The 16,977-nt window shown below is 46.4% G+C and overlaps 1 protein-coding gene across 2 annotated transcripts in view; it reads left to right on the top strand.

Annotated features, from left to right (window-relative positions):
- Nucleotides 1-16,977, top strand: part of LOC111862803 (sodium channel protein 60E) — a 142,540-nt gene that overhangs the window by 4,450 nt on the left and 121,113 nt on the right. For both annotated transcript variants that reach the window (XM_023848493.2, XM_023848492.2), the window contains exon 2: nt 1,278-1,760. In XM_023848493.2, the coding sequence (XP_023704261.1) occupies nt 1,455-1,760 (306 nt within the window). In that variant the 5' untranslated portion in view covers nt 1,278-1,454. The remainder of the gene's footprint in view (nt 1-1,277; nt 1,761-16,977) is intronic.

Genomic DNA, 16,977 nt, shown 5'->3' with positions numbered 1-16,977 from the left:
CGTCTGTGCGCAAATTAGGTGAGATTCTGCGGGATTCCCCCCCCACCCCCCCCCCCCCCCAAAGAGCGGCTCCTAAACAAAACGAAGCGAACTCATTGATTTCATGCTTGAACTAAACTGAAGTCGGGCCCCCAGATACTTCACCACTTTGTTTCATACAGTTACTGCTTTACACAGCGATACCAAGCGTGTGCGAACAGCGGTAAATCTCTAGACTTGTGCTCTGGAAGTGCTTGGTTCGAATCTCTGCCGAGACACCGGCTATTATGATTCTCAGTCCACCCAGCCAGATGCCGGTATAGTGCCTTGATTTGGCCACGAACGTTTCCTTCCGAATCCTTCCCGATTCATCGTTATTCTGTCATATTTTTCGACGCTCTAGTGTAACAGCCCATAGCGTCATAGGATAACCACTTTATACTGTCAAGAAATTGTACGATATATCGATACTTGTTATCCTTATCGACAACGAAAACCTTTCCCCTATGTAACACCGTGTCTGTAAAATGACACCGGTAACTTGATCACCGCAATTATATTTGGGAGATGGGGGGGGGGGGGGNAGTACTCCCGGCTCTGTGCGAATTTTCTCCCCAGTGCTCTCGTTCCCAAACGCCAAAAGCCTTAACTATTTGAAGCCTTAAGTCAGAGTCAGGATTAATTTAAGCTTGACTGTTTACCTCAAAACAGTTCGTCTTGGCGACAAGCCCCTCGAGACTCACGATCAGTAATTTTATATTCCAACTGAACACTTGCGGTTATAATCCTTATGTAACGTCCACTCTGACGAGAGGATGGGTCTGTAGTTTACAATTGCTGCTGGTCCTCGACAGCGCAGTCGTTCTCAGGTCCGAATACCACGGGGCTCATGACCACATTTTACTATCTCAGATTCGAGATTCCCCCAACCTGGAGGGCCATGTCCCCGTATTTATATCCCCCAGCTGAAGCCTTGAATTTAATCTAATATGCATTTAAATATACAAATCCTACCTCACAGATAATACAGAGTGTCGCCATTACAAAGACCAGCCGGTTAATGTTGCTTATTGTGTCATGCGAAATGAATAATTACATTCTGTGGGCAAAATACCGATTCTCGTATTGTTAAAGCAGGCGGTACATATAGGTATTTGTGTTGTTTAGAGTGCAAAGATGTATTTGTCTCTACAAATAAACCTGCTAAGTGTGATGGCTGCTACTTTATCTTTACTGCTTTGTTTATTTAACGACGCAGTAAACTGAATGTGTTCGTAATATAAAATGATAATTTGCAGGACGATCGAGCTGCTGTTCAGTGTGTGAGGGCATCCTTCCAAGTTTCTTCTCAGTCACTATGGCGCCGGACCGTGCCGAGGGGCGCCGGTCCGGGCAACAGCGCCGAGCCGCTCCGCGCCGTGTCGCAGTTGGAGCGGAGACGCCAGACGAAGCAAACCGTAGCTATGTGACGCGAAATGCCCGCCACTTCAGCCACTTCCAGCCCGGGACCGTCCGCCACAACGGCGGGGCCCAGGCCTGGGGGCGGTGCCGCCCCAGGCGGCAGTGGGAAGGGCCTCAAATCGCAGGTGAAGCCGTTCACACGAGAGTCCCTGGAACGCATGGAAAACAAGACGGTGCAGTTGGTGAAGGAATATGGGTTCCAGCCGCGCAGGAAACTCAGTGTGGAGGACGGCTCCGTGCTTCCCGGCAAGTTCGAGCCTTTCCCCAGCCGCTTGTATGGGCGCCCCCTCGAGGAGATCGACAACTTCATCTACGATGAGGTAGGGAACTCATGCGTCCACATGTGTCACAGAATTTGTTTGTTTGGCGGCGTTCCAGACTGCATGGTGTTGCATGGCATGATGAGAGTGATCTGAGGTACTGTCCAGTGGGACTGAAGATAAGGGCGGAAAATCTGACGGGACAAGTTGGCTCAACTTCTCGGAAAAAAAATCAGGTTCCTAAGTTTTAGGCATTTCTCGCCATCTCGTATATACATTTTGTTCCTCATGTATCTTTCCTTCTCTGCCTGGTGTTATTTAGTAAAGTATTATTATTATTATTATTATTATTCGTTTAGATGTGCGAATCATAACATGACATCATTTCCCCGCTGCTAGTGGTATTCCTAATTCGAATGACAGAATAAAGGACAAGTTTTTGACGGTTGGATCTGAGGCTGTCGCGGCGGTTGCTATGAAGATGACGGCTTCTGGGTTTTAGTGCTCTGTAGTTCGAAGAGAACATGACGTTTGGGAGGAACATACATCTTCGTCTTCAACTGAGAATGCTTCTGCTAGTTTCTTGCCTGGTTTACTCTTCAACCCTGAAGATGGAGGTGACATTTTCCTCCGAAACGACTTGTTGCAACCCAGAAGACTGTACTGTTCAGTTTTTCGAGGAGTTCCATAGAAAGTAACAGGATGATAGTGTACTCTGTGAACTGCAGGAGTTCTGGAACCGCCACTCCGAGCATTTCAGCTGTGTTTTAAGGCCCACGGTGTGATATTAATTTTCTAAGAATCCTATGTTTTGTGTCCATTCCGATATACGGCCACGTCCTTGTATGTTACGTTGCGTCGCAGTGTTCTGTTATACAGAAACGTGGGGCGACAGATTGTTCAGTGAACTCCCACTTCCAAAGACAGGAACTGCTTGTTCAAAGAGCTCTGAATTTTTACTGACGAAACTAATGTGTAATGATTGGACACTGATTAACAAGGAACATAGTAAAGAAGTTCTAAAATGTTGTGACGGTGGTATATAAAACTTATCCCTGTAACAGGCCGTGGAGGTCCATAGGGTTATGAGAGGTCGAGGCTTCCACATTTTCTAGACAGTCGGCTCACAGATGGCGGTGTCAGCCTTACGCGCTGGCCACCCGCCCTTTACCCCCAGGAAGCCTCCTGGTACTCATTTCTGTTGGAGGCTGAGTCGACCCCAGGGTCAGAGAGTCAAAGAGAACGAGATGGGCAGGGCATGTAGTACGAATGAGGAGAAGAAGAATGCATATATGATATTAGTGGGAGAGCCAGAAGGAAAGAAGCCACCAGGAAGACCCAGGCGTAGGTGCGGGTGGTTTGGACTGGTATCGTCTGGCTCTGGAGAGCTCTTGTGAACACGATAATGTATATATAGGATACTGGTGGGAGATCCAGGAGGAAAGAAGCCACCAGGAAGACCCAGGCGTAGGTGTGGGTGGTTTGGACTGGTATCGTCTGGCTCTGGAGAGCTCTTGTGAACACGATAATGAATATATAGGATATTGGTGGGAGATCCAGGAGGAAAGAGACCATCAGGAAGACTAAGACGTGGGTGGGCGGACAATATTAAAATGGATCTTAGAGATATAGGACTGGGTGATATGAACTGGAGAGGGATGTTGTGATCACGGTAATGAACCTTCGGGTTCCATAAAATGTTGGGAAGTTCTTGAGGGACTCAGCGACTGGCGGCTTCTCAAGAAGGGCCCAACTCCATGGAGTTAGTCAGAAGCTCGGACTGGAAAGCAAAACAGAGCAAATTATCGATTTCAGGCTGGCTGCATATGTCAAAGGATGATGCGGACGTAGAGGAGGAATCAGTAAGTAGGCGAATGGAAAGCACAAACAAATAAATAACTAAACAAGTTCATTCCGACGCAGAAACCTCGAATTTCAGGGAAACAGAATGCAATCAGAACACGATAAGAAACAGACTGGGGAAATTCCTTCACGACGCAGCCAGTGCAGCATCGGGCAGGAACTGGAAGGGAGAGATCGTGGCTTAATGGAGGCACTTCCCGAAATTCACCTAGATTCGAACCGAGAATCTCCCAAATACAAACCTATAGCCTTACTAGTATTGTGGCCTGCTTGGCTGAACGTGGCGGTTTAGTCATTGGCACACCAGTTTCATATTTGAGAGGTCCCGAGTTCGGTTCTCTGCCCAAAAGCAGGTCATCGTGCTTGGAACTTAAGGTGCATTTTTCAGTAGTACATTGAACTAGGCCGTTGTCACTCACTTTCTAATTCATAATTCACAGTCTTTCCCCCACATCGACATAAGGCCAGTTCGAATTCACGGCGTCATTCATTGCGAAACTTTTTTTTTTTTCGATTTCTGTGTGAAGATTCTTGATAGTTCGTACGGAATACTGATAATTAAAATAACTTATGTTAATGTAGAGGCATGCGATAGTGTAGTTGGTTGAGGCACTTGTACGCAATTCCCTGCCTTGGAAGAATCGAGTTTCAGGTTTCATGGCAGGCTAGGTGTACCCTCAGGGTGTAGAGGCAATGCCCCCTGAAACACTGGTACCCTCCTGTATGGTGTCACAATCTGAGGCAACCCTGTTGCGAGATGTACAGTGGCAGACGAGAAAACAAAAGGCTCGGTCCAGAAGCTTTATTCTTCTGTTCTGTCGAAAACGTAAAAATTAGATTATACAAAACTATAACTTTGTCTGTGGTTCTGTATTGGTGTGAAACTTAGTCTCTGATATGAAGGGAGGAACATAGACTGAGGGTGAAGAAAGCAGTCTTCTGGGATGTGACACCGTGTAGATATGGTGTTAACCGAAGTTTCGGAGGATATGTTCCTCCGAAACGTCGGTTGACACCACATCTACACGGTGCCACATCCCAGAAGACTGCTTTCTTCATAGTCACCGCTGTGAAAACCTCAGATCTTACATAGACTGAGGGTGTTTGAGAACAGGGGCTGAGGAGAATATTTGGACCGAAGAGAGATGAAATGACAGGAGGTTGGAGAAAACTGCATAATGAGGAGCTTCATAACTTGTACGCTTCTCCAAGTATAGTTAGAATGATCAAGTCAAGGAGGGTGAGATTGGCAGGGCATGTAGCACGAATAGTGGGGAGGAAAAATGCATATAAGATATTGGTGGGAAATCCGGAAGGAAGGAGACCACTGGGAAGACCAAGGCGTAAGTGGGTGGACAGTATTAAAATGGATGTGAGAGAGATGAGATGGGATGCTATAGATTGGATTGATCTGGCTCAGGATAGAGACCAGTGGAGAGCTCTTGTGAGCACGGTAATGAACCTTCTGGTTCCATAAAATGCTGGGAAGTTCTTGAGTAGCTGCAGAATTGGCGGCTCCTCCAGTGAGTGAGAGTGATACGAAGCATAATGGAAAGAACATGTTAACGGGGTAAACTCTGACAGAATTCCTAAAGAATTTTTAAAGTATCAGCCAGATGGAAAACGAAATGTGGGAGGACCTCTGAAACGATGGAAGGATTATGTTCTGAAATATCCGTAACAGTTTTTAATAGCCCTGATACTGGATGAGATGATGATTATGATGAAACGTAACCTGGACACAGAACATCATTTCAGTATAACATTTATTCCGGTGGGGTGTGGGGTAGATGTGCACCCCCGTGGCATTTTATAAGGAATCCAAATTAGAAGAGAGAACATGTAGCTCTTGTACACAGCTTGTGGCACCATCTGTTTCCATATGGAGGTTCGCAACTCTAGGGCGATGCGCAAGCAAATTTAATGGCTGCCTTCTCCCGGGAAGAATTGTGGCGGCTCAGTTTTATTTAGAAGAACAGTATCGGCATGTCCATGTACTGCACGCCCCAGGGTGTCACGTCTTGTGTAGCTAACCTCACGGAGTAAGTTTGAACTTCCCTCAGTCAGAAGCGCGTTGAGAATACTATGATGACATAAAAGTCTGCCGCCCCAAATGGAAAGACAGCTTTCTAATCCCCGCAGTATGTGGAGTGCGCCTGAATAAAACCCAGTTGACCGCTAGTTCGCCACTGAATTGAATCCTCTGATGTGGAAGTTCTTTTGAGGAAGTCAGTGTTAGTTGGACCGATGCTTTTCTGAAGATTGTAGCAAAGGATATGGCTTAAGGAATAGATGTACTCGTATATCCTTATTTCTCCTTTTTTATTTTTCATGCTCTCCTCTTGTCTTCTTTTCCTTCTCGTTTATTTCTCCTTATCTCTTCTCCTCCCCCGTATGTCTTTCTTCCTTTTCATCTCCTCCCTTTTCTCTGGCTTTTCTTCTCTGTTCTTCTGGTACTTATTCTTTCCCTTTTTAATTCCTCCTCCTATCTCTCCTTCTTAATGTTTTCCTTTGCCATCTTCTCCGCTATCTGGTTCGTCACTTACCCCGAATTTCTTCGTTTTCAGCTTCTCTTTACCTTCACATCTTCCTCTCACTCCTCCTCCACGTAATCCTTACTCTTTCCCCTCTCCTTTCTTTCTTCAGGACAACTCGTTTTGCACTTCGTCCTTCGACCGGCATTCTAAAAGACAAGAGAACACCGCGTCTGGTGAAGAGCAGGTGTCTCCCTCCCTCACCCGAGGATGAAAACAGACCCAGTTGCCGGAACGTTGCCTCCTCTTGTGTTTTCCAAAATACCGGACGAGGGGTCGGGATGGCTCAATCGGTAAAGCGACGGGCTACGGGCTGGACGACCGAAGTTCGAATCCCGGGTCGGGCAAGATGTTTCTCTTCTCCATAGCGTCCTTACCTTCTCTGTGGCCCACCCAGCCTCCTATCCTATGGGTACAGGGGTTAGGTTCCCTGGGATTAAAGCCGCCGGCGCGTGAAGCTGACCATTCACCTTCATCTAATGTCGAGGTAGAGATGGTGGAGTTATACCTCCACTAATCCACAGGTCTTCGTGTCATAGTAAAACACATAAACATATTTACTTTACCGGCAGATGGACAAAGTGCAAAACCACAAGAATGCCGAGTGTTACAGATCATCGCCAGAATCTTCGTTCCTTCCCTCCCTCCTTCCTTCCTTCCCTCCTTCCTTCTCTCTTTCTTTCCTTCCTTCTCTCTTCCTTCCCTCCTTCCTTCCTTCTCTCTTTCTTTCCTTCCTTCCTTCCCTCCTTCCTTCCCTCCTGTTGAGCTTCTCTTCTTCCCCTCTCCTCATCTTTGCCTTTCTTCTAAACCTCCTCCCAGTCCCATTTACCTTTTCCTCCCCTTGGCTTTTCATTATCATCAACAAAGAGGCACCGTGAAGGTCTGAAGTCAGTAATTATCACCACTAGCAGCAGCATCTCCTTAAATATACCCGCCAGCATAACTGTGATCGAAGTGTCTGAAAGAGCGGGGATATATATTGTCACGCTTGGTATGGATTGGCACCCTTCTGGGGCACTCTCTCTGACAAGAGGAGGAGGCTGTCATTTGCCACAGTCAGCACTAATAAGTCTGTTGTCAGTATGTAAATTTACATTTTACGTGCTGTTAAATGTATATAAAAAATATACAATGCTTCTGTCAGTCCATGCTCAGTACAGCAGATTATGCCCTATTTCTAGTAGCTCCTGCTACAACAGCAGTCGAGTCACTTGAACGGCTGTATGCTGACCGCCACCGAGTTTAAGCCTCTTATATTTCCCGTGTCGGGGTTCGCCTTGTCCAGTGTTGCGAATATTTGCATTTGCATGATTTTGTATGACTTCCGCTTGTTGCCTGCACAGTTTTAATATATAATCGTACGGAAGTGTGAAAGCCACGTGTAAATCGCGAGCCGCTGCGCGCCTTGGAAAACTTTGTGTTGAGGGCGCTGCAATTTCGTTAGATGGTTGTCTGCTGCAAACTCCCAGGCAGGGCAAGCATAAGCCATTTTGCTCCTAATGAGAGCTTTGTGGAGGGTCAATTTAATGTTAGTGCTTAATCACTCACTTGTGACTAGGGAATATATGCTAATAACTGTTCTGAAGGCCTTGACTTCGATCATTTCTATATGTAATCTCCATGTAATTATATTATCGAACGTCTGTGTATTAAGTCCGTCAATAATGCAACAATCGTTACAGAATTACAAATTTATTATCGAAGATTACACCGAGATATTTTACACTATTTAAAAATAGAATGTTCCGTCCATTCAGTGTAAGATGAGACTGAAGCTGACGACTGCGAGAAACGTAAATCCCCTGAGTCTTTATCTTCATTAATTTTAATATTCCAGCGCTCACACCGCGCCTGCTTTGAGCTGAGAGCTCCTTTCGATCTGTCGCGTACAGACAAGTGTCGTCGGCAGAGGGCTAGGTAAACACCAGGTGTTTGGGGGGGGGCGGTATCACTTATGTAGTATACATATTATACAAAGTAAGGGATAGAACAGAAAATTGAGGCACCCCTGCCCACATTTCCCTTGGCGTAAACATTTCGCTTTATAAAATATCGGCACGGACCGCGTAGAAAATACCATTCATTGTTATATTCCAATAATTTCCGTGGGAACATGTTTGCGAAGGCGTTACTCAGTAACGGCTGCGCATATCAGCTTATTAGGAACCTGTTGCCTAGTAGCGGATGTTGCTTCGTTGTTTGTTTCGCGGTAACGTGTCTACACGCTATATTATTGTTATGGACACGTATCCCATCCCATTAAACCTTTTAGGATAGAAGAACCTTCTCTATCATTTCTCTACTTCTAGTTCAGGCAGTTTTGTAGTTTACGCAACAAATCAGAGTACCTCAAACAAAAAACACAGACTCCGTGGCCTGTAGTCCGCAAGCGAACTGTACCGACCGAGCGACCGCCGCTTGTCGGCCAAGTTAATGCCAACTTTTGCGGCTAGAGGGTGTCACGTGGGCAGCGCAACGAATCCCCACGGCAGTTAATCTCGGTTATCGTAAACATCTGTTGCTAAAATGAAAGTGTCTGCTGTCAATAAAATTACCCACATTTCTATTCTGATTTCAATAATTGTGTAACTGTTACCATAGCAACAGATGTTAACGATTTACACCTTGTTGAAGTCGTCTGATTTTCTGTGTAAACTACAAAACTGCCTGAACTAGACGTAGAGAAAATGAAAGCGAAGCTGTTACTCTTCTTCCCTCTCAGCAAAATGTGACGCTGACGTCGCGATAAGTCAGCCGGCGCACTGAATGGACGCCCCACAAAGAGAACCATTAATCCTGCAGACTCTCTGATAGCATTACCGAGCCCGTGTTTGCGGGAACGTATATGGTAATGGGTGAAGCGTTCTCGTGTCATCCTAAAGCGGCCGATAAGGGCCGAACTAACTGAAATGACCAGCAGATGGCGTAGTCTGGTGTCTGGACGGCTTGTGCCTCCGACATGACGTCAGCACCGTTCATTTGTATGCAAAAAAACTGGATGGTTTTATCGGTGAGTCCGGTTGGCGAGACGTCCCATCCTAACGCGTGTCACCTCTAGGCGTCCCGACGCATGCTGTTTTTCCTCTATGGAACATGAGAGAAGGGTAAGTGGAGGGGGTAGCGAGAGAGACATTTTATTGGAGGAAATAAAATTTCCGGGTTTGAACTTTTCGTTCCTCTGATGAAAGTGGTTTGGTGATAGGGTAAAGCGATGGGAAGTAGACTTCAACTTTCTCGTGTGGGTAGTACATATTATCATGTGCAAGAGTGATTATAGACGGGGTTTGGAGTGGTGAATAGATTTATTGACCACTTACAGGTCGTAACTACAAATAACTATAACACTATCGCTGATTTCCACATGTTAAGCTTTCTCCAGCGTACAGTGCCTTCACTAGACGTTTCCTGGCAGCGGATACTAACAGTAGAGATTCTTCAGCTTCACTCGAACTTTGTCACTTGAGCAATAAATACCGATAGTAGAAACAGTGCGTAATATCTCTTTCTTATCAACAGTTTCAGAACTGTACAGCGAAATACCTGTACCTGCGAAACCGTTCCGGACACATGTATGTAGGTCGTACCGAAAGTCATGAGCAACTTTTTTTTTGCATGCAACCTGGAAACAGCAGACGAAGGAGAGTACGGTGGTAGGTGGAACCAGCTGTTGTGTTAACCATGAGTGTCTTGTGGCGTCAATAGCTTGCATCACGTGACCAGTATCACTCCTAACAGAATGGCCGACGATATGTCGTTTCGCCAGCCTGCTGTAATCGAATTTCTTGTGAAAGAGGAAATCCCTGCTGCAGAAATTCACCAGAGACTTCAGCGTGCTTATGGAAGTGTGTGCATGGGTGCGAGCAGTGTTCGAAGATGGGTGAAACATTTTAAAGATGGGAACCCCAGCATCGAAGATGAGCCTCGGAGCGGTTGTCCTCGAACAGCCTCAACTGAACGCAACAAGGACAGAGTGGATGAGATCATTCAAGATGACAGGCGTGTGACTGTGGACACAGTAGCCCGAAAACTTGGAATAGGGCACAGTGCAGTACAGGAGATGATTGAAAGCTTGGGCTATGGGAAAGTTTGTGCTCATTGGATCCCACGGTTAATGACCGAAGACCACAAAGGTCAGCAAAAAGCCATCACCTCAGGACTGCTGCAGGGATATCGACACGAAGGCGATGGTTTTTTGCTCTGTATTGTGACAGGTGACGAAAGCTGGTTTCACCATTTCGAGCCTGAAACGAAACGGCGGAGTATGGAATGGCACCATTTGCATTCTCCATCAAAAAAGAAGGCAAAGACAGTGCCATCAGCTGCGAAGTTGATGGGCACAGTCTTCTGGGATGCAGAGGGTTTATTCTGGCCGAATTCCTGGAACCTGGGCAAACCATCAATGCTGCTCGTTATGTCCAGACGCTGCACAAGCTCCGTCGTGCATTGCGCGATAAACGTCCGGGACGAAACATCATCATCCTGCATGACAACGCTCGCCCCCCACGCCTCTCGCCTCACATTGGAAGCAATTGCAAAGATGAGGTGGGAAGTTCTTCCACACCCCTGCTATAGCCTTAATCGGGCACCCTCCGACTACCATCTTTTCGGATTTGTGAAGGATCAGCTGCGTGGACAACGTTTTGAGACAAGGGATGCAATTCGGAAAGCAGTGCGTCAGTGTCTTCGGATGGCTGGAATGGAATTTTACAGAAGGGGAATTTTCAAACTCCCAGAACGCTGGGAGAAATGTATACAAAGAAGTGGCGATTGTGTGGAAAAGTAAAGAAAGGTCTGTAGATTGAGGTGGTGTATTTGGTTTGCCAATAACAAAGCATGTTACTTTACAAAAAATTGTTGCTCATGACTTTCAGTACGATCCCCGTACATATACTACTCCGGGTCCGACTCAGCCTCCTATACAATGGGTACTGGGGTCGATTTCCCTGGGAGTAAAGCTGACCACTCACCTCTATCTAGTGGGAGGTCAGGGAGAGTGAAGCTGTTCCTCCATTCCCCCATGTCTCCATGGCATGGTTCTTAATTGATTAAGCGCAGGAACAACGTTGTGTGCGGTCTGGAGACAGCAAGAGGGAAGCTGTTAGTGTGCCAGATGCCTGCAGAGGGCAGTGTGGTTTCCTGCCTGGTTCAGTGTCCCCTCTCCAGCCCTGCCATATGCGAAGTCCTCCACTTTGACATTCTCATTTCATTAAGTCATTTCCGGGCCTTGGCTGGGCGCAGGCGCCAAGGTCCAGTTCCAAGATCGATTCCCTTTCGGTCCATGTGGGTTCTCTGAAGACTGAAGAAAACAGAGAGAGAGGGGACGTGGGGAGGAACTGAGACACTAAGTTTGGGTGGCAAGGTTCCCAGACAGTGCCCACTCGTCCTTCTAAGAAAAGTAAAACGGTAAATGTATCCCTGTAACAGGCCATGGAGGCCCATAGGGATGTGAGAAATCGAGGCTCCAACATTTGCTAGACAATCGGCTCACAGATGGCGGTGAAGTTGTCAGTCACGTCTATGAAGACGGTATTCTTCATATACTGCTGCGGGAATCTTACGTGTCTCAAAATAATTGCTGTCGTATTTAGCCTACTTTCTTGTTTAGAATGGCCGAAAGTAGGCTTATGCAATCTACAAGCTGTCTGTGTATCCCACCCTACCAACTTTTGAATGGCTGAAGCAATATTTATGAAACTTGGTATGTGTAGCGTGGCACTTGAGCGCATCTCAACAGCGTACTTTATAAATCCCTCCCACTGGTCTGTCTGTATATGTATGTCCCCTATCGTTGCTGTGCAACGACTGGATAAAAATCCCTTTATCTTTGCTAGACAACGGCTCAGTAAAAATCCCTGTATCGTTGCTGCGTAACGATTTTGGTATAAACGTTACCGCGGCATTGAAGACACACGCAACAGTAGAGGAATTGTTGGGCGCGTCGTTTCTATGCCGTCCGTGTCGGATCAAGGAAAGTAGGTGATTCGTTCTTCCCAGAAGTTCTTGTTTTAACAGGAGACACGTGATAAGTTTTCACATCTCCGAATAAATTTGTTTCCAGAAAATGCCTTTTGAAATTGTGAGCAAAGCGCCGAGGAGTCCGGAAGGAAAGTAATCCTTTTGTTGCCATTGATCTACAGGTTTCTGAGAGTAACGGCTGGCTGAAGCATCCCTACTCGCTCAGAAGGGAACACACGCTACGGGAGCTTTCAGCGCTCGTAATGCACCCCCACACATACACGCTGCAAATCTTCCCTCCTTGTCCCCTCGTATCTTCATTCCAGATTCACCTTCGGCTGACTCGCTAAGTGGTGGCAAGTCTGCCCAGGCCACAGCGCTAGTTCCTCGTCCATCCGAGCCTATACTGAGGAGTTCTGTCTTTTGGGATATATTGCCATGCAGTCTGTCGAAAGTCGATCACATCGGCCGAACTGTATTCGCCCCCTCGAACACTGGGATCATGGGTTCGAATTCCACTCAAGGCATGGATGTCTCTATGTTTGTGTTGTCCTGTATAGGTGGCAGCTTTGCGACGGGGTAATCCCCCGGACAAGGACCCCTACAGACTGTCTAAGGAGTAAGAAATTGAAACAAATCGTTTCACAGATGCCATATGCTTCAAAGTTGGAGTAACAGGAAACTCTTCATAACCACCGCTGTGAGAACCTCAGCCCCTACACAGCGCTATATCCCAGAAGACAGAACTCTTCATAACCACTGCTGTGAGAACCTCAGACCCTACCGACTGTCTAAGGAGTAAGAAATTGAAACAAATCGTTTCACAGATGCCATATGCTTCAAAGTTGGAGTAACAGGAAACTCTTCATAACCACCGCTGTGAGAACCTCAGCCCCTACACAGCGCTATATCCCAGAAGACAGAACTCTTCATAACCACTGCTGTGAGAACCTCAGACCCTACCTAGCGCTATATCCCAGAAGACAGAACTCTTCATAACCACGGCTGTGAGAACCTCAGATGCTACACAGCGCTATATCCCAGAAGGCAGAACTCTTCATAACCCCTGCTGTGAGAACCTCAGATCCTACACGGCGTCATATCCCAGAAGATAGAGAACTCTTCATAGCCACCGCTGTGAGCACCTCAGACCCTACACAGCGCTATATCCCAGAAGACAGAACTCTTCATAGCCACCGCTGNCCCTACACAGCGTTATATCCCAGAAGACAGAACTCTTCATAACCCCTGCTGTGAGAACCTCAAACCCTACCGACTGTCTAAGGAGTAAGAAATTGAAACAAATCGTTTCACAGATGCCATATGCTTCAAAGTTGGAGTAACAGGAAACTCTTCATAACCACCGCTGTGAGAACCTCAGCCCCTACACAGCGCTATATCCCAGAAGACAGAACTCTTCATAACCACTGCTGTGAGAACCTCAGACCCTACCTAGCGCTATATCCCAGAAGACAGAACTCTTCATAACCACGGCTGTGAGAACCTCAGATGCTACACAGCGCTATATCCCAGAAGGCAGAACTCTTCATAACCCCTGCTGTGAGAACCTCAGATCCTACACGGCGTCATATCCCAGAAGATAGAGAACTCTTCATAGCCACCGCTGTGAGCACCTCAGACCCTACACAGCGCTATATCCCAGAAGGCAGAACGCTTCATAACCACCGCTGTGTGAACCTCAGGCCCTACACGGCCCTATATCCCAGAAGACAGAACTCTTCATAACCCCTGCTGTGAGAACCTCAACTCCTACACAGCGCTATATCCCAGAAGGCAGAACGCTTCATAACCACCGCTGTGTGAACCTCAGGCCCTACACGGCCCTATATCCCAGAAGACAGAACTCTTCATAACCCCTGCTGTGAGAACCTCAACTCCTACACAGCGCTATATCCCAGAAGGCAGAACGCTTCATAACCACCGCTGTGAGAACCTCATCTCCTACACGGCGCTATATCCCAGGAGATAGAACTCTTCATAACCACCGCTGTGTGAACCTCAGGCCCTACACGGCCCTATATCACAGAAGACAGAACTCTTCATAACCACCGCTGTGTGAACCTCAGGCCCTACACGGCCCTATATCACAGAAGACAGAACTCTTCATAACCACCGCTGTGAGAACCTCATCTCCTACACAGCGCTATATCCCAGAAGATAGAACTCTTCATAACCACCGCTGTGAGAACCTCAGACCCTAGACAGCGCTATATCCCAGAAGATAGAACTCTTCATAACCACCGCTGTGAGAACCTCAGATCCTACACGGCGTCATATCCCAGAAGATAGAGAACTCTTCATAACTACCGCTATGTAAACCTCGAGTTCTATATACCGAACTTTTATTGCTTTCCCACGTCGTCCGCGTCTATAAATACCCCATTCCGGACTCTCTCTGAAGTGTTTTCATTACACATCCCCTCCAAATGCACCTTCGTTATAATTTCATATGTATGGTGATTTCTCATGACTTCGCTGTCCCAGCCAGCACACGGGCCACCCCTGCAACAGAGAGAGCAGGCATGATGCGACCTGTCCTCAGTAAATATATTTCCCTTTTGCGGAACAGCCTGTATCCGAGAGAGACCTGTCGGCCTGAACCCTGACATATGACACGGATCGAACTTCCAGCAGTTCGAGCCGTGTAATGCGAGGTCAAGTCACCGCCAGATAACATACGTTTGTCTACAAACCAGTGTAATTCCCGTTGAAACTTCAGCGGAAAATCCATGCTTTTGTTAACTGTCTACAGGGAGAGAGAATTTAATGATAACATTAAGTAAGTTTCAAGCGTCCGCACAAAGACTGTACCACAACAGTTGCACGCCTGCTTGTGGTCTCAGGATATCCGGGCAATTGACATTGATGTTTAGCGTTTGCGCACGTTTCGTCTCCTGGGAGGGAGATGGGGGTTCCATACGATTTTCTTTTTGGATCTGCATTCTCTTTCCTCTACCTTTCCATTTTCTCCTCCTAACCCTTTTATTTGTCCGCCCTCTCTCTCTTCCTCTTTGCAGTAATGCAGCTTAGGTGAATTCATGCCGATCACAATGGCCGTGCAGACGAAGGCATGAACAGTCTTCGTCCGCTCGATCACTGGAGCCGTGGGTTCCAGTCCCGCTGAAGCCGAAGATGTCTGTATTCTGTGTGTAGGTAGAGGCCTTGCGACGGGCTGCTCCCCATTCCGAGGAGTCCTACTGACCATGTATAAAAAAATTAAAGCTATCCCTGTACCAGGCCGTGAAGGCCCATAGGATTGTGAGAAGTTGAGGGTCCCACAGTATCTAGACAATTGGCTCAAAGATGGCGGTAAAGTTGTCTGCCTTACGCGCCGGCCGCGCTTTACTCCCCAGGAAAATTATTTAATTAATTCCTGGTACTAATTTCTGTTAGAGGCTGAGTAAACCCCAGGGCCTAGTGCGGCTGGAAGGATTAGGTCAAATGAAAAAATCCAATGACCTCATGGATAGGAATAAGAGACTGAAAAAATGGCCAAGGCCAAACAGGACTGTAGAGCCATAGATAGATAGACAGATAAATGTTGCTCAAAGACTAACAGTGGTAGATGCCGAAGTACAGTAAATCCTAGATCAAATTAAACTCAGTTTTCACGGACATAATTCTTCTGAACTTCCGCTAACAATCTGGCTGATATGTCATGTTATGTCTACGTACTTGGCCAGTCGTGCTATGATAGTAATGCGCGTTTGGTACATAGATCGTTCTTTCACAAATTAAGTTTGTGTTCTGCTGTGCTTGGTTTGTTCTGTGTTATAACTGATTTCTTTTAATTAATACATTTCTCTCGTATCTGTTCCTCATTACAACTTCCTTGAAGCATTTCTTCTTCACTGGAACTTTTACTCGGTCAAGATCTTTGTCGCTCGCGTTGCTGGAAATATATCTGGACACATGAGCAATTCCTTACACCGTTCCATTAAGAAGTTCCTCATTTTCGTACCTATTTCAGCAGGCTACTTACGGAACATTGCATCACTCAGTTTTGCAGTGACTTCTGATAAGTTCAGGTACTCTGTGCAGATGTCATGGATAATGCGGGCAAAACCCTGAGTATTAGTGACGGTAGGAGGTAAGGCCAGGATCTTCGCTAAAGCGTTTTTAAGAGAATCTCGTCTGATCTGGTAGAGCATGCTGCATACTTCTCGGCGTAGCTCCTCTGTCACTGGCCCTTCTTCGCTGGTGCTGTTTTGCTCCCACTGTTCAAGTTCCCACTCGTCGACGTTAGCTGTTCGAGATCTGTATCATATCTTTCTTGCATTTAAAGGTCGATCATTGGTACAAGCCCACAATATATAGAACTTGTCACATAATGTACTCGTACTAGGTGTATCAATCAGAACAACATACATTTCATAATATATGCAGCAAGCCATCAAAAATAAATGTTGTCAGTTAAGTATACAATATCTGTATTTAAAATAAATCTACAAAAACATAAAACCAGTCACAGAATTATATAATAAAACAGTAAACCAAAACACTCAATAAATGTTTTAAAACAATCTACTTGTACTTGTTGTTGCTAAAATTCTCCTACTCCTTACTTCAGTCAACAACTTCGCAACACGTACACTGTTTTCATGAGTTCCACACTCCTACTCAGTCACAATTATCCACTCGTATCCATAAGTTTTCGCTCTGTAGGCATTTGCAGAGACAATGTAAACAACGAAGAAAGCAGTCTTCTGGGATGTGGCACCGTGTAGATGTGGTGTTAACCGACGTTTCGGAGGAACGTATCGCCTCCATCTTCGGGGTAGAAGGACAAATAAGAAATCCGCAAGCGAAGAGACCGTGAGAGCCAGTACAAGCAGACTGGTGTTGGAAATACACACAGCTATGTGGGAGCAGCGGGTGGGGGGGGGGCAATTCTACATGGGAAA

This window comes from Cryptotermes secundus, unplaced genomic scaffold, assembly GCF_002891405.2.
Source record: "Cryptotermes secundus unplaced genomic scaffold, Csec_1.0 scaffold462, whole genome shotgun sequence".
NCBI classification, from domain to species: domain Eukaryota; kingdom Metazoa; phylum Arthropoda; class Insecta; order Blattodea; family Kalotermitidae; genus Cryptotermes; species Cryptotermes secundus.
Note: the sequence above shows the minus strand (reverse complement) of the source record. Positions and strands in the feature narration are given on the sequence as shown.